We start from the raw sequence: 18,717 nt of genomic DNA, 5'->3' as shown, positions 1-18,717 counted from the left end.
TTGTCGTGTTCCCAAAATATTTTAAGCTGGTATGACAACGCTTGCATATTGTCTGTGTGGGGGCCAAGAGTTTACGCCATTTTGGTAGCGTCTTAAACTTAGGTGCACCACCATAAATTGTCCAGGCGGCACTTCCACTTTCCATCTTTTTCGTTCCATCAGCATCGATTATTGACATTTATTAATCGATTAATAGCCGTCAATGTCTGCATCACGATGCGTCTGAGAATAAATTATTTTCCCTACCCCTAATATTCAGCATAAATATATCAGGATATGCGTTTTGTTCCATATTGCCGAGCTCTACAACAATCGACAGAGAAAATAATCATTAGTTGCTGCCTTACTATTGTCCCAACTCTAAAGGAACCACTATCCATTCACACTTAATGGACGCTTAATTTGCTGTAACGACACAGCAATATTTTTGCCGTGCTAAAGATTACATATACTTGATACTGAAGAGAAACAACCAACGAGTCTAGACTGTAGAGAAGAAAATAAAAATGAAAGAGGAAGCTGACTGGTGTACTTAAAAAAAAATACACACAAAAAAAACGCTCCTCTGCCAGGAAACTGTGCCAAGTGACAGACAAAGATGCCCAAATGGGAGGGCTTTATTTTTGTCCACGAGTGCTGTGCATCTGATATGGTTACACTGAAGGGCAGTAGGTCACGCTTGAAATTAGAACCAAAGAAATGTAGCAGTACTGTCAGATGACTCAAAGATAACACCAACCCGCCACAAAAAATGAAATAACATTTTGTTTACATGCATTTCCATTAGTGGTATTTTCCCTGAATGAACGCCGTATGGAAAGAAACGCCAGGGAATTTCTGTTTGCTTTGGCCACAAATCTATTAAAAAGAAAGGACACAAATATTTGGTATTAAAATACAAACACAGCTACAAGGTTAATAAGGGTGCAGGCATCTCTATAGAAAAGCAGATATGGTAATACTGTGCCCATGCAACACAGTTCACATCCTACCAGTGATGGTATGTGTTTTCGTGGAATAGCATAATTTCCTCTTGCTTGGGTAGGCCTTTCTATATTTGTAATGCGGCTGGGCGGGTATTGGCAGGAACTTTTAATAATGTAACGTGGCATTTTTTAATATAGTAATTCAAAATATATATTTAGAATGCAATTCTGACTAAGTGGACCAACAGAGGCGGTGACTCAGTGGAGCGTGCCACACAAGTTGGCCATTTGAGCCTTTGGTTCGGGGCTATGCACGACTACACTTTCAGCGGCACACACACCTTTTGAGGGATGACGGCAGCAGTAAGTCGAGGGCCCCAAAATATTCCTAACAATGCAAACTGCAAGGAGAATAATATTAATTCAAGCCACATGAGCAGTCAGATGATCGGGCAGGTTATAAAGGGTTTGAGCAGCTTGCGTACTGGGAAGTGAAACTTAATGCGAAGGCTAAAAGCGGACCGGCGTTTAACATGTCATGTTGCTTCCTCAGTCAATCACCTCATTGATATTGCGGGTCCCATCTTATTGTGGAGAGTATCTGGCTCAAAAGGACATCTACATATTACTGGAACCACTGAGGCCTAACCAATCCATTACAGGACGCTGTTCAAACTGTGATTCGTTTGGAATAGGGAAAAATTGTTCCTACAGGAAATCATGGAAATGTGTTCGAGGGTCAAACTGTTGGCAACATAAAACTTTTATTACCCTACAGACAATTCTAAAGTATCTTTTAAAAGACTGTCATACACGTGTCATAAAAGACATAAAAACACTCTGCTGACAAGGGTGTAATGCAATGTCGCACATGTGCCTCATGAACCTAATTTTTTTTAACATTCTTATGTGTCACACAAGTGTAAAAAGAAGCTGTAAAATATACAATCAACAAAGCACTCTGCCTTACCTTTGACAACACATTGTAAGGTTGTGCAAGGTCCATTAAGGCCGTAAACAATAACTGCATTTAACAGTGTAAGACAGTGCCTTGGATTTTGGCAGTTTTTGTTGATTTCCTGTCCCTATTCCAGAGAGCACCTCTTTCTTTGACTTCTACACTTTTTGGGAGGTCCTAGCAGTGTTTCTCAGCCAAAGACGCTGCCGGAATGGCTGAGCGTAAACTCCGACCCGCACCCGCTGGATGTAAAGTGAGCATCTGGAAGCACTTTGGCTTTCATGTAGTTCAAGGTACAAATGAGCTGGACAAGAGCCAGACAATATGCAAGCTTTGTCATACAAGCTTAAAATATTTAGGGAACATGACAAATATGAAAAACCACATAGTAGTCAGGGTTTCCGCTACATGGCGGGGCGCCACGGCTCAGTAAAAGCCGCCACTCCTTGGAAATTAGTCGTTTTTGTATTTTTTTGCATGAAAACAATGTTAAGTAATAGAGTGTGGACATATATTCTATACCAGGGGTGCCCAATACGGCCATCGCAAAGGTGGTGTGGGTCGCGTGTCACCTGTGTCATTACTGTCACTTCATAGATGTCATATGACATCAGTCAGCTGACATTATGTCCCCTTCTGATTCGCTCTTGTGCTGCGGAGGCGGCATAAAAAAAAGTGGAGAACAAGCAGCCACACGCGGATAATGCAACTTCCATCTTTATTATTCCCATTATGGATAAACTAACCCAGCGGTAAGATGCCTATATCTGTAACAAAAGCTATCCGTTCACTTGTAGCACCTATTTACATAGAAAAAAAGTAAATTGTTTCATAGCTGCGCTTCGCGTCTTGATCTCTACAATTTCACGGTGAAATGGAAAATGTGCCCATTGCTGAAATCTCTTTAACATATTATTATTTGACATATTACCCAGTTTATGTATACAACTATTGAGGAATTATGTGTAATTATCTTTACTGCCATATTGATGTGAATTACTGAACGACATCAACTATTTTGATGACCTGTAAACTTTGAAACCGTTAGTATTTAGTATCGTAGTTGTTTAGTTTAAGTTTACCGCTTAGATTTTATATATGCTATATGTTTTATAGTAAGAGGTAGATCATTTTCATTGTGTGCACCCCTGATATACATGTACAATGTACATAAATACTCATATTTAGAAATAAAATAAATACATATATCTATATATTCTCTATGTTTGTGGTGGGAGGTAGATCTGTGGGACAAAGTAGCCCACAGGCGGAAAAAGTGCGAGCACCCCTGTGCTATATAGCCACATGCATAGCCTTATTATTTACAGTATATGTTGACCACAATTTGAAATAAAATATCTCTCAAATATCATAAAAACATTTCACTACACTTTATTTTGAAAAACATGCAGCGGAATCACCTGTCTGCCCTGTTGGGACTTGAGTGGAAGAAAAAGCAGAGAGAACGGCATTTAAAGTGAATTAACGCATTTGTTGTTCCAGCCTGTGAAAACGACCCTAATGTTGACATTAATACCGACAGTAAACTTAAATATTAAAAATAAATATTCCCGCCACAGCGACGCAGCAGCGGCAGTCTGCCTCCCATGCAGCCCGCCACCACAGCTTCCAAAAAAAAAAAATCCTAAGGGAAACCCTGAGCACGTCTCCACTCGAATGAGGAGGAAAAACATCCAGCTAAAGCTGCTGCCGACCAGAGAACCATCGAGCTGGGAATAACTATTTTTCCACAAAGGCGCTGTTATGCCACCGTAACAGCGCACTTCATTACTGATGACTGGAAGCTAGCGTCTCATGCTACAAACAAGAGGAATGAATGAGAGCCATAAGAGTGCGAATATGGCTGAGCTGTTCTATAATGTTGCAGAGGCATGTTGATTTCTTGTGGCCTATTCATTGTATTTTTTGCATTATTTGTGAATAAGGGAAGCCTAGTTTTTTGGTTATTCATCACTCAAGTCTGCAAGCATTATTCTTCTATGAGAGCCGCTGATATATTTTGCATGAAAGCTGTTTTTGACTTTGCAATACAGCAAAAATATAATTTGTCATATATTCTATGCTCATGATTTTGGTTTGAATTCAGAAGTCTTTATTATTTAAGAATAATGGCAGATTTTTTTTATGTTGTTTATTCAGAATATGCTGAAGTTTGTGTTAATGTTATACATGCTGCTACTGGCGCAATTTACTTTTCCTGCTGGTTCTGTGCAATGGGAAATAAGTTGGTAGATGTAACCTTCCAATTATTAAGATAATGGAGGTCAATTCATCTGTTTCATGTTTATTTTTATTATGGATCATTACAAACATGCTTTGTTTTAGTAGTACAAAGTGAGTAAGAAGTAGTTATATATAGAAAAAATTCTGCATAAAAAATTAAACTATTGAGCACAAAAAGAGATGCATCAATAATCTTTCATCATCGCATCGTAGGCCTCTTGATCGTAATCGTGTCGAATTGTGAGGTGGCCAGAGATTCCCACCCCAGGTCACATTTGAGCAAAAAAAATCGGAATTGATCTGCAGTTTGAACATAGCCAAAGATAACAGGTCTGCTTTAGTGGATGACTCATTAAAAAGTATTCATTTTTGAGAGGCTGAAATCAGAGAATATTTACATTTTTAATTAAACGGAACAATCAATCGGATATCAAAATAGTTTATCATTGACTAATCATCGATCAATGAATTTTTGCAGCTCAAGACCATTGTTTTCAGTGAATTTTAGTCAAATTCTGTACTGTGCAACTTAAGCGCCATTCAGAGATTCCGGTACAACAGAAAGAGTGGGTGCAAGAGGAAGGAGAGTGAGAGGATGTTTGTGGGAGAGAAAGATGTCGCTGAAAAGTCTACTGGCCAATCCTACGCTTGCTGCAAAGCCTTCCAAACTCAACTCATGCACGAGGGGGAACAGCAAAGCTCTCGGCTACCGAACACTGCACACACTTAGTCGCACTCTTGCAAGGTCAGGCCAGTCCACTCCAGTACAGTACTGTACCTATCACTGTGGGCCTTTGAGTCCCTTAATCTGCTGCCAGACTGGAAGGCCTGGTAGAAAGCCTTGGAGGGGTTCCTGTGTCAGCCAGTTTCAGGAAAGGGAAGAAGAAAAAGAAATGAGGAGAGTTGAAACAGGAATGCAAGACTAGTGTGTCATCGCAAATAAGATACAAAATGCAGATGAAGTGATTATCAAGTGAATTTAGACGGAGAAAACACCTATGACATTTCATTGAACAAAAATTAAAAATCAGCAGGGCACAAAAAGAAGGGAACAGCTTCACCAACTAGAATATATTAACACCTCTACTGACACTGATGGACACTTCATTGGGTACTGCATCTGCATTTTTTTTAATGATAAATAGCAATTTTTATGACTTATTTATTTATTAACTTATTTAACTTTTTTCAACAACTAGAAGAACATGAACCGAGAACATTGCAAAACTGTTAATTTAATGGTAACATCCCCACTCAGTGTGCTCATACAAGTGTCATGTTTGACTAGAAAACTTATCAAATACTAAGAGGTGAAGCAAATATTCTTTGGGAAACTACTCAACACCAACTGCTGGCTTACGAGCTACCTGTTGGAGACCGCTGTGATAGCGTCACTGTCTGAAGCTGTACACACTACGCGTTTCTGTTGCACAACTTCGACACACAACTAGTGTTTTGAAGACAAGCCCTAAGTATTATAATGATAACAAGAGAGTAAGATTGTGAAGTGACACTTTAGTTCTGATGATGATCGATGTATCCCATGAACGTAGTAGTCACTTGTAGCTCTAAGTTAGCTAGATGCTGCCAGGCATGTAAACAAAAACGGCAGAAAGTGGAATGAGATTGAAAAGTGAGCGATCACACTCACCGGCATAGATAGGCTTAGCATGTGACAAGCTGGCGTCAATTGACTACACATTTTATGGGCTATTGCTCATTCTCCCGATAATAAGGAACAAAGTGAAAGTCAACACAAGACGTGTCGCGTATCTGGTCACATGCACAAGTGCCAGCAAGGTAGAAAGGCAATTCCGGTGCATGCTTATCAAAATAAAGCGTAGCGAAACATTTTTATGATATTTTAAATTGTTTTCAAATTAATTGCGGTCAATATGTGTTTAAATAATAATCTATACATGTAACTACATAGCACATATAAACACATTGATACAATATATTACTTCAAATTGTTTTCAAGTAAAAAAAAAATTTTTTTTTTAAGGTGTGGCTGCTTTTATTTTGTAGTGGCGCACCGCCACCATCAATTAAATGTAGCGGAAACCCTGCTGAATGAAGTGTCCATTTCTGATGATTGGCTACTAATTTACTGTGTCCAGCTGCAACAGATTTAATACACATACACACTTTAAAAAGTATCTCTCTTTTTGGCATACAAAAATGCAAAAGGCAAACCAGCAGCAGCAAACACAAACAAACGTGACTTAGCAAGTGGACACACATCAGCATACACACATCACACAGAGGAATAAGGAGTTGATTTACAACATGTGTGTGAGCACTAACACAGCCAAGGCTCTTTTCCTAGAAACCTCTCTCACACACACACACACACACACACACACACACACACACACACACACACCCTTCCTCACATTACCTCATGACCAAACACTCTGACAAACCTCCCCTATGCTTCTGGACACTTTTACTTTGTGGGAAACCAGGTTAAAAAGACCCCAAACGCATGCATGTACGTACATGCGTGTCCACGCCTCCCGCTCGAGACAAACTGCCCCTTCAAGGCTAAACCTCAGCGCTCAGAACAAGCCTGCAATGGGCTGAAATAACCAAGGTCGAATGACTTGAAATTAGTCATCATTTCTAACCATTAAACATTCATAAAAGCTCTTTTAACGTCAGGAGTACAAATGTCATTAAATCAAAGTCTACCAGATTTTGGTCATGACAAAATCTCGTGAGTACAACTTTTTTTTTTTTCTTTTTCAACGCACCGAAGACACAAAAACAAAGGCTGCTTCAGCTGGGCACTGACCCAAAAAAAACATTACAATCTGACAGCAGATGAAAATAACTTCCCGCTGCATTTGCTTGCATTGCGTAATCACTCTGCTTTTCAGGAACAAGGGAGCAAGGAAATACGGTATCTTGTGTTTGTAAATGAACAACAGCAACAGACTCACTGGCAAGAATATTAGGTACACGAGATCTAATGCAGGACCCTACTTAGAAACAAGAACAGTCTTCAGCAGTACAAACTAATAGCATATTTAGGGCCCTGTGAATTCCATTAAATTTTTTCCCCGAGGGTGTGTCGGGGTGACACCTCTCGGCTAAAGCAGAGTAAACAAACGCTTCTCATCATCATCGACTTTGTTCACTATATTATTCATAAAAATAGTGGTCATGCCAAAATGTTGTGTTGCTGCTGGATGTTCACAGTATCCAAGTAATACTGTAAATTTGTTTTCTTTTCCAAAAGAAGAAGGTTTAAAGACAACAATGGATGAAGCAAGTGCAGAGAACGAGAGACAGACGGACACCCACCTTGAGTTTTGTTCTTTGCAGTGATCATTTCACTGATGATTGCTTCGAAGGAACACCTTTTACAAGAAGCATTTGGCTTGAAAGTCAAATTGTGTCAGGGAATTTCACCGTTTCCCTTTTTTTCCCAGCATAGTGTGTGTACTTTTGTGACACTAAATACAATTACAATTATTGATGCAATACATCATTAGCCAGTTTTGCTTTGTTTAACTTTTCTAATGGGATATCAGCCTCTGTACACATTGCTACAAAATCCTCAACAAACTGCAATGCCCTTAGTCACCAATGCAATTCCATTGCATTATTAATACAAGATATTTTGTATGTCACCCTCATTATGTTTACACAATTTGACAGTATGTGGTGAACAGTGCTCTTTTTGATTTTGATGGCAGGAAGTGTGTTGTGCATGTTGAGAATGTCTGACGGTTAAGACGAGCTGGTAGCAAGAATAAACGTGCCTCTCGTCCTTATTTCACTTAGAAGTCGCACGACGTCAGCGGGCATTGTAAAACACTTGTTTGCATTAACAAGCGGTAAAACACAACACACAACACGGTGTCAACACACTCGTATGAGATGCACACACACAGCCGCACCAGCATGCTCTGCTAAACTAAGCTAACCCCACTAGCTTCCATTCAAGTGCCGTAAGACTTTCTACGTTTTTCGACAACTTTTAACGGTGTTTCAGGTCGCCGTTTCAACATGTTTCGCTCGGGAGGGGGCGGGCTAGTGTTTGTGATGACATGCCGCCATGATTGAGTGGTCCACACAACGTTCCTTCTCCTCACGATGACAGCATTTCATTCACATTATGTCAATTTCCGCCAAATTCCGTGTTTAACAGTAGATTCCGTTTTAATTGGCCAATTTCATGAATGCATTAACACAGAAAGCATAGGGCCCTACATATTAAACCAATCAATAATCTGGTAAATTAATACCCCAGTGACAGTGCACCTAATCATTTGGCAACTACCAATGAAAAATTGTAATTAAGTCTGAATTGAGGCTTTATAATAAATTTGGCAAACTGAAGAACAACTAACAAAGCGAGGGCATAGATGGGCAGGTAGACTAATCTGGACACAAGAGGTGAAGGGGGAAAACGGAAGGATTAAAAGAGGTGTTGAAAGCGCCGACTGTTGCTGCTCATGAGGCCTCACTCCCTGAGCACCGTCCATCCACCTGCCACACTCAAGTAGGTCAAACATATTTAGATGTTTGCTTGACTTGTTTCAGAAAAAAAAAAAAACGATTCTTGATACGAAGGAGAGGTTGAACTGGGAGGCCCAGCTGCACGGTGAAGAACTCAACCACCAAGAACTTCAAATTTTCAGCGTTGAACATCTGTGACAGGTTTAACACCAGCTGACTTATGCACACAGGATGTATTCCAACAGAAAGCGAGCACATGATTCCGACCATGACTGTATGAAAGTATGAAACCATTCAATCAAAAAGGTAGCTTTTAATGTGTATTTACCCACTTTAATAATTGTAGGGGCTTTGCATCATAGATGGGCATATAATCACATTTTCCCGCAACTTTCGTTCAATTCAATATTTCAGTAATACATTTACTTGAACTTAACCATTTCTTTAAAAAAACACACACAAAAAAACCACTTAAGACGTGTAATACGTTTTTGCTTTCTAATCCTATTTATATCCCGCCTCTGGTAATGTTAATAACAGCAGCAAATCATAACATTGAGTAAACATGAGTGATTACTTTTTGGAAGCGTTATCTAAGAAATGAGCAAATCAGTTACATAAACAGCAATCTCAGGTCGGTAAAGTCAGGAAGGGTAAAAAAAAACTAAAAAATAAAAAAACAAATAAAAATAATCACTGAAAAGCTCAACTTTCAAGCCACTTGCGCACGGCGGTCTACAAACAAGATGGGAATTGTATTCTCAGCAGCACTGGACACTATATCCCGGTTTAAAAGAACTGCTCAATCCATTACACTTCTGAGTTTGTTAGCAGCGCTGTCAGAACAATGGGAGGGACGCCCTACCCCGCTAGGAGGTGATGATGATTTATGCAAAGCCAGCAGGCAGGAAGACGAGACGTGTCAGTCCAACCTGAACATTGCATATTTCTTGTAAAATCGGCTTTGAAAACAAAAATGTTGTCTAAAGTGTATATTTTAAAAGTCAAAATAAAGATGAAATCAATTGCTGTTCTGTTGTGCTGAAATTACTTTAGACAATATACATTTTGATTGCATTGCGAATGCATTGCTCATGTTTAAAGAATAAAAGGACATAAGTATTAGGACACTGAAAAAAACACAAAGAGAATATTAGCTTCTATACTTTTAGTATATTGGTGAAGTGTGTACACTCCTGATCAAAATTTTAAGACCAGTTGAAAAATTGCAAGAATTTACATTTTGCACTGTTGGATCTTCAGGAGGTTCTAAGTAGAGCTTCAAAGTGCAAAAAAAAGAAATGCGATTGAGAAAAAATAAAGTTTGCATACGCAGTTTACTGAAACAAGCATTAAAGTGAAATAGGCTGTCCATCAGCTGATGAAAGTTTTTAAGATAATGGCCTTTAAAAGCCAAAATCTTGGCAAAAATGCAGATTTACATGTAATTTTCTGTCAGGTATTCACACTGTCACGGTCTCTTGATGGCAAAGGCAAAAAAGCCGCCTCTCTTTGAACGTGGTTGGACTGTTGAGCTGCATAATAAGCAAGACCTCTCGTAGCACTCCATTGCTGCTGAGGCTGGACATAGTAAGACAGTCATTGAAACTTCTTCAAAGATCCTGAGGGTGATGGAGCAAAAGAGTCAAGTGATAGACCCAAAAAAAATGTCACCGGCCCTGAGCGGGATGATCCAATTGGCTGTCCGTCACGACACGATTCTCGGCCCAAATGAAGATTGTTACTGGTGCCGAGTGCAGCCCAGTAACCATCTGCGAGAGAAGGTTTTCGTTTCCTTCAACGCCACAAAATTGCCTGTTTGTAATTTGCACAAAAGCAGCAATGGTACATTGAAAGGTAGAAGACCACCTGAGATGTTTTCCACACTACACGGTGGAGAGGGAGCTATCATGATCTGGGATGGTTTTTACATAAATGGAACAATGGAGCTTCAGGTTGTGCAGGGGCGTCAAACGGCAGCTGAGATGTCGCAGGGGGCATCCCTTATGACTGAAGGCCCTTGTCTGTGTGGTAATGACTGGCTTGTTCAACAGGACAACACTGCAGTTCACAATGCATGCCTGACAAAGTACTTCTTCCAAAAGAATAACATTTTGGAACATCCTCTGTGTTCCCCTGATGTAAATCCAGTTGAGAAAATTTGGGGATGGATGGCAAAGGAAGTTTACAAATTGGACATCAGTTCCCGACAGTAGGTGCCCTCCACAAAGCCATCTTCACCACCTGGAGCAACATTGCCTCTGGCCTCCTGGAAACACTGACATCAAGCATGACGGAGCCAATTTTTGAGGTGAACAAGAATGGCGAAGCTGCTCACTACTCTACTTTGAACCTCCTTAAGATGCAAACGTGTAAAAATGTAAATTCTAACCATTTTTCCAACTGATTTTAATTCCAAAATGTTCCAAAATGTTCCAAAATGTGCTGTTTTACCATGCACATGACAATAAAACTCTCTTGAATCTCTTGAATCTTGAATTGTCAATTCATGCAGAAAAACTTCTGTTAGGTCAAGTGACTGTTTTAATTCAAAGGTCAGGGTTCTCAAGTTGTTCCACACAAAAATCATCTACCCAAAAAACACCAACATTTCTGCCAAAGTAGTAAGCACAGAAACGTTCATAACTCTATGATGATTAAGAGGTGTGGCCTACGAGACATTGACAGAAAAAAAAAATCAATAGCAACCAAGTTTTGGACTTCCACCGATGCAAACAATCTTTTCCCATCTGTGAGGTGAAATGATGCACGATACGAGCAGAGCCCAAATGTGAAAGGGGCCAGTGAGATGAGGAATATTAAATGAATAGAGTCTGAATGAAAACAGCATACAGCAGTGAAAGTGGAGGTCGTAGAGGGTCGGGAAAGACCCTGTGGAACATGTGGTCTCTCTGTGTCATACATATGTACACACAAACCATGGCATGATATAATAGAATGGCACTCTGTACAGCACAGACCTCCATCACGACCAAACAGTGCGGCCAGACAGTGGTACTAGATCCTTACAAGCTCAGTGATAAGCTCAATGAAATGTGCATACAAAATTTGAGCAGCGGGACAGTCATACTCTATGTTGGTAATACTCCACTCTCATCCTGCAGGCAGTGGTAAAGTGCATTGCAAACTGGTTGCCAACTTCCTGACAGATGGAGGAAAAACTGTTATTCACTGTTTTCTGTGGAATCGGAGTTTGTGCATTAAAATTTAAGGGGTTGTTTCTCCACTCACCCCTCCACTAAGTTTCACGGAAATCTGTTAAGCACTGTTTGCTGTCAAACAAACAGACACACATAAATCTCAGTATAATAACACAGTGAATGTTTATATGTGGACTGGACTGAATGCCAAGTGAATGTCACAATACAACTTTACAACCTACTGCACACACAGCCAACCACAGTCCTTTCTTAAAGACACACCCCTCCCTCATCTACACATACACACACGCACACATGCAATGGCTGCACATGCTTCATACCCAAAGACTGATTTTACAAAGCACAACAAACCTTTAACTCCTCAGCATGAGCACAATTTTATATGCCAGGCTACTGATACAAAACTGTTTAGGCAAATGATTCTGCAAAACTGAGGCAAGGCCCGAATGACAATGCCGCATTGTAATTTTACACCTTCACTTGCTAAAACCATCTGGGAAACATTAAAGCCTAGTGAATCATATTGCAAGTATGCGTGCAGCATCTTGTGCCTTATACCTACAGTATCTCTACTGTTTAGTCTGAAGGATTGCAGAGACAGTGAGGGAGGAAAGTATCTACTGGGCTACTTCAACTTTGGCAATAATTAAATCAATAGTGCGCGTGTGTATAAATATATATACACATATACAGTATGTGTGAGTATTGCTATTTAAAACACATTCATATGTCATCAACACAAGTCAAGTTGGAAGGTAGAGGGGTCTATGTGTAAGTGTGGTCTCTGTTATGGGAGAAGAAAAATAAATAGTGAAGAGGAAATGTAGACATTGAGCAAGAGGCATATGTGGTATGGGCTGGGGTGCTGGGGGGGGGGGGGTAACATAGCTAAAATGCCTACTGAAGTTGTGCGCAACAAGTTTCACTCTGTAGCTTCCTCCACCTTTGGAGTACAACACTGTTGCTACAGAAAATGAACATCGTTCAACACCTCATCTGCACATCAACAAGTGTCAAGTGTCTCATCTGTCAAGCACTGGGCCGCCAGCACAAAGCCGTGCTTGCAGTGATACCACAGCCGCCAGTTTGTTCTAAACCGTACAAAGAGTGTAGTGTGTCTGACTTGACTGCCACTGAAATGTACTTTTCACTATTTCAGACAACCATTATAGAGAATGTACAGAGAATGTACAGAAAATGTACGCGACAAGCACAGTTGGTCGGCACACCCCAATGACAGCGCTCTTATCAGCAGAATGGTGGCACAGTGGAAAGAGTGCTGCTCCATGTCCGATAGGGCTTTGCTGAGGTAAGAGACCCCTTCTCTTATCTGTCAAAGAGCGGGGTCTTCTCATGAGAAACATGCATACATTTGGAAAAAAAAAAAAACTTTCTACTAGATTTGGAACTGTGTTTTGTGTTGGTTGTAAGCAGCTTAGTATTTTCATAACATGATAGTAACTGCAGTGCAGGGTAATTGTCGGTTGTTGCTCTCATTTCATCTAAAAAGGTAATGGCGTGCTCCAAAAAGAAGAGAAATGGTGTGATAACACCAAAATGTGAACAGCGTCTACAAGACTTAATGCAAAACCACAGAGACATAAGGCCCTAAAATCATGTCCGTACGATTTCCATTCCTATTGGTTGCTCCACATAACAGAAAATGGCCTTTTTGCTTCAAATCGTGGTTTGTGTAATATAATTATTAAGGTTAGACCATGATGTGAATTTAGATGCTGTGGGTAGCAACTACCAGTGCACTGTCCCACAAATGACCACTGACTCACTATGTCAACAGCAGGTCACGGATCAGCTATTATTTCAGCCAGGGCGACGTGAAAATATTTACCTTAGGGCAGGGTGTCGAAACTTTTTCCATCGAGGGCCGCATACTTAAATATCAAAGGATGGATGGACCACTTTGATATTTTACATTTTGTAAACTAATCCATGAAGATATGTTAAAAAGTTATATATATTTCTATACATCTCAGCTTTGTGTTATAGATGAAAAAGCATGTTATTAGTATGAACTTTTTCTCCTAAAATTAACTTCTTGCTCGTTTTTCCATTTCTGTTGGGGTTTTTTTTCCAAAATATTTCAACATTTACATTTTCTTTTTCTTGTAATGTTACTTGATTCTGAAAATATTTTGACTTTATTCTCATAATATTATAACTTTTGCCCAAGAGGCAAATTTTCCCACCTTTGCAGCTTCGTTTCTCATGTTACTACTTTGGAAAATAACATTTTCTTCTTTAATATTTAAACTTGCTTTTAAAAATAACATGTTTTTCCTGAGAATATAAGGGCTTTATTCTCGTAAAATGACAACGTTTTTCCTTCTAACATGACAACTTTTTCTCATATTTTGGCTTTATTCTCAAATAGATTGCAGTCCTGTTGAAATTTGTCCACTGTGTGTCAGTCGCATGTCATCAAAAGGTGATTAGTTCATTTATGAGTAGATTTGGATTCATTATCAGTTAATAAACAGTATGATCGTTTGACACTCGAACTGATTCATTAAATTTCCTTTTTTTTTTAAAACTAGCATCCTGGAAAAGACTGTTTGACATCAAGTATGCCATCCATTTCCATATATTTTCTACCCTTTATTCTGTACGTGCCATAAAAAAAAGGTGTAGAAAGGACTTTCTTGGAGATAGATGAAATGATTTAAAGTCTTCCAACAAATACAGACACGACAGCATGAGCACAAGAACCCACTTCAAGTGTCATGAGGAAGTGGAGGAAGTGATGGTTGTCTTCCTCACATGTGCTACATCACTTTTCTGAACATAAACGAGAAACATCTCACATATTTCCTTCCTCTTATCACTTCCTTCTACACACTTGCATTCCCTGCACACCTCATTGACACTACAGGAAGTGCCTCCTTTATTAACGAACTGTAACACAGGTAGCTTTTGGTGCATAGACATTATAATAACAGCCTCTATGAACAGTTATCACTCATACGAGGTGGAACATTTGCATAGTTACAGCTTCGGATGGGTGTGTGCTTAAAAAAAAAATGCAGCAATCTGCAACAGTGTAATGAAGGTACAGAAAGCAAGGTAAAACACTTAACAGGATAGTAAGAGAATAAACTGTTACCTGTCCTCATCCCCATCGACAGGTATGTGGATTCCAAACAGGCTGTTGACGGTTGGAGCAGCGAGCTGCAGGCTCTCAGGCATGAGGGGCTTCACCAGATCCTTCCCAGACAACATCGCATTAACACCATCAGACTTCCTCACGCCGCCACCCTCCACCTGTCCAAATCCAGCTGCAAGGAGGCTCTGAGCCCCCAATGCTCCTGCAGTCGTGCGCTGGGTTACCTGACTTGGAGGCAAACTGGAGGTTGTCCCCTTTGGCATGGCTGCACTGGAGGCACTGGGCACAGCAGTAAGCACCGTAGGGGGCATACTGGAGCTCACTGCAATGGCAGGCACATTTTGAACACCAGAGGATGCAGGGTGGAGGCTGTGGGGCTTGGACTGTCCAGTGGCAGCATACTGACTGACAGACTGCTGCTGCAAAGTGGATCCTCCAACCTGCAAGGAGCCCCCAACACTTCCCATTCCAGCAGTCTGGCCTGGAGCCGTCTGTCCAGAAAGTATAGATCCACCTACAGGGACATCCACAAGCTGACTGGGAATTGAAACTCCTCCGGAGGCTGGAGGCATGGCAGGAGAGGTTGCTTGTCCAACTGTCTGTGGCCCTGTAGGCACTGACAGTGCCTGGCCAGGGGAAAGTCCAGGCTGCTGTTGATAGTACTCTGTCTGGTTCTGGCCAGTCGGGTGGTGCCCCATTGAAAGCTGCTGTTGCTGCTGGAGCGGGTACACTTGGGTCTGGGCTGATGGAGGCAAGATGGGGGACTTCTGCATGTGGACAACAGACTGAGGCAATCCATTCTGCCCAACGCTGTGAGAAGCAGTGGGCTGGACACTCACCACTACAGGCTGAGCCTGAACCTGTATGGACACAGACGTGGGCTTGCTGCCGGAGAGAGCAATCTGTGGCCCAGAACCGCTGACAGCATGCTGCCGGGTGATGAAGTTTTGCTGCACCGATGTCTCCAATGGATGCATGCGAGATGAGGAAAGAGCAACATCCGCTGAGGAGCCTGAGGCTTGAGCTGAGTGCGTTGCCGGGGCAACCACAGAGCCACCAGTCAGTCCCAGCCCACTGTCTCTGTCTGCAGCATTATCCAGTGTTGCACTGACATGTTTAGTGCTGTCTACAGTCCGATTGCCTACAGAAGCTTCAGACTCTTTCTCATAAAACTCTGTACACATCCACCGACCTCTTCGAAAGGGTTCCCCAGTACCATGGTCAAGTTTGATGACCCGGAAGCGAGAAGTACAACTCACTGTGGAGGTGGCAGGGGGAGGACCTGGACTGGGTACTGTTGCAGGTTGAGATACATTTATGGACACTACGGTTGGCCCCGGACTGGAGGTCGGTGGGGCAGCCTGTTGCTGTGAGACAGCTGTACCTCCAATCCCTGCTGGTTGCTGCTGACTGCCTTGAATTGGGCCGGACACTCCCGCTTTCCGGAACTCCCCCAAGGGATTGACTGACAGCACAGTAAAGTGAGGTATGTGTGATGGTGCCATGACTCCTGTCGCCTCTGGCTCTCCAGCATTGTTTAGGGCTTCTTCGGATGAACTTCTGTCACACGCTGGCTCGTATTCAGTACGTGACATGTCGTACATTTCTGACGACACATCCTCTGTGCGGGACTCGTCCGGGTCTTCTAGGCTCTCGGTGTCGTCCGTGGCTCCGATAGCAGCCACCTGGGCCTGAGTCACACTCGTGATCTGAAAACAGCTCTTTTTCTTGGCCGGCATTTTCGACATGTTGGCAGGCGGATCCTCACCTCGCGTCGGCTTATCCTCCACCAGATATGAGCAAGCAGGTCGCAGCCCCCGAAACGTTGGCCTGTATTAAACAGCACACTTGCATCTGTTGTACTCCGCCGTGTTAACTGTAAACGAGGTGAATCTGCGCCATCCCTTAGCGGTCTCTCGGTCTCCGGATGCGATTGACGACACGGCGACTTTAGAGTGACACAAACGGCGATCCAGAGTTCCGACAGAAGTCCTGAGAGGCCTGCTAGTCTCCTGCCTGTGCAGTTGTGTAACAGCCGTTGTCGCAGAGTGTGTTGAACCGCTACAGGAGCTACTTCAGGCTGAGGAGGGCCCGCAGCCCTCCACTCAGCGAGCAAGCTAGTGAGTCAAGCCAACTGGCTGCTGCTGCACACTCCCCCTACGTCGGAACAAGTATGAGAGACATCTTCTTGAAAGCGCTCCCGGGTGTGCACTCGCTTTACCGGCGTCAAATCACTCGGTGGCAACGCTGAGCTTGAAACGATCTCCGGTCAAGATAAGAAAACGCTCATGAGTTTCGCTGTTTAAAGCAAACGGGAAACGAAGCGAAAGAGCGCCTACAGTTACCTCCCTCACTCAGTCACTCATGACAAGATGGCTATGTTGTATGCTACCGCGTTGCATGCTGGGTGAACTTGTGGCAGTGCGTGCGCAGGGATGTTTACGTACGACGTACTCGGTGCTGCCTTCAAGCTCACTCGGAAAAGTCAGAGACAATAAGCCTGTTCGAATGGGTGATGACGTGAGCCTTTTCTTGAAAAAGAAACATAAAGCGTGATTAATATAGATCCGTAGTGTAAATCCACAGTATATGTTTTCAGCAATGTATATACTATACTATACTATACTGTACTATACTATACTATACTATACTATATTATACTATACTATATACAGTATACTAAGGACTGAAAAAGATACCTTATGTAACACTGCCCCTAGTGGGAAAGGAATGTATTTTTTTACTATTGGTTCAGCAGAACAGCAGAATAGCGACACATTTTGCACTAATCACTGACACCCTGATCATTGACGCCAGTGCCATGAGATGTTTAAGCCTTTTAAGGGTTTTATGGCAGCAATCGGTCAAGCCCAGCACCAGATTACTGAGCTGTCAGCCTCCCACTTCACAGAACATTACAAATGTATGATCCCTCATTCATCTGTCCCCTAATTTTGCTAGTAGAATGCAGCTGATATAATTACACCTCATCTGTTCAAGACATAAAACCAAATGATCAGCACTACTATAATGTTTGGATGGGCATTGCAATGATGGGGGTTGGCATAACTGGATCAACTGATGTGCCTTGAGGGGTCATTGAGTTTGAGTAAAACTACTATGCAACTGGTGCATTCAAAGCAAAATCATTTCATGAGGACAGTTATGACATGACACATACAAACATTGTGACAAATAAAATCTATTATGTCACCATTCTTAAGTCCAAAGACAATAACGCTCAATTTTGAGTGACATTGTCAAAGAGTTGAACAATGTGTTTATCATTGTGTTTAACTGCACCGCGTCATACTGAAAGGCATTTCTAATATGCCCCCTTTCTCATGTAGACAAATAAAGTACCCAAAATCCTAGATAGGCCTACATATGACCATTATTATCTTCAAAAAGGCATACTTTTTGATAGTGCTCTGGAACTGAATCTCATTAGGCAGTGCAGGTGTACCTGAACATAAACTAAATATTGTTTCCTGTGTGTTCCATTGTCAAATATCATAATATTATTATATTATATATTAATTGAATGTTTAATGGTTTACTCTATTTCAAACATCGTTAACTGAGTTACAACATCACATGTTTACACTCAATTCAATATGTTCAAAAAGGATTTGGGAGAAGCAACGCTTGTGTAATCCTACCCCTTCTCCTAGTCTCAGCAATGCCTGGTCTGTTCACTTCCTGTGTTTCCATATAACCATTTTCTAATAGGAAAAGGAAAGAATGTGATAGAAGGCCTGTGGCATTTAGTAATGGAAGAAGAAATGGAAAAAATAAAGGACGAAAAAACAGAAA

General features: G+C 41.5%; 1 protein-coding gene across 4 annotated transcripts in view; it reads right to left on the bottom strand.

The window, feature by feature from the left end:
* The window catches only part of LOC129171864 (TSC22 domain family protein 2-like), a 38,110-nt gene extending 20,817 nt beyond the window's left edge, over positions 1–17,293 (bottom strand). For 3 of the 4 annotated variants that reach the window (XR_008566851.1, XR_008566853.1, XM_054760923.1), the window contains exons 1-2: positions 14,902–17,293; positions 4,907–4,981 (exon numbers count right to left, since the gene is read on the bottom strand). Coding sequence is in view for 2 of the 4 variants with exons in the window: in XM_054760923.1 (XP_054616898.1) it covers positions 4,907–4,981; positions 14,902–16,649 (1,823 nt within the window). In the remaining 2 variants the exon portion in view is untranslated. The remainder of the gene's footprint in view (positions 1–4,906; positions 4,982–14,901) is intronic. The other variant, XM_054760939.1, reaches the window with a different exon arrangement.
* Positions 17,294–18,717: the final 1,424 nt, after the last annotated feature.

Source organism: Dunckerocampus dactyliophorus, chromosome 2 (assembly GCF_027744805.1).
Source record: "Dunckerocampus dactyliophorus isolate RoL2022-P2 chromosome 2, RoL_Ddac_1.1, whole genome shotgun sequence".
Classification (NCBI taxonomy): domain Eukaryota; kingdom Metazoa; phylum Chordata; class Actinopteri; order Syngnathiformes; family Syngnathidae; genus Dunckerocampus; species Dunckerocampus dactyliophorus.
The sequence above is the reverse complement of the archived record's forward strand: the minus strand, read 5'-3'. Positions and strand labels throughout refer to the sequence as shown.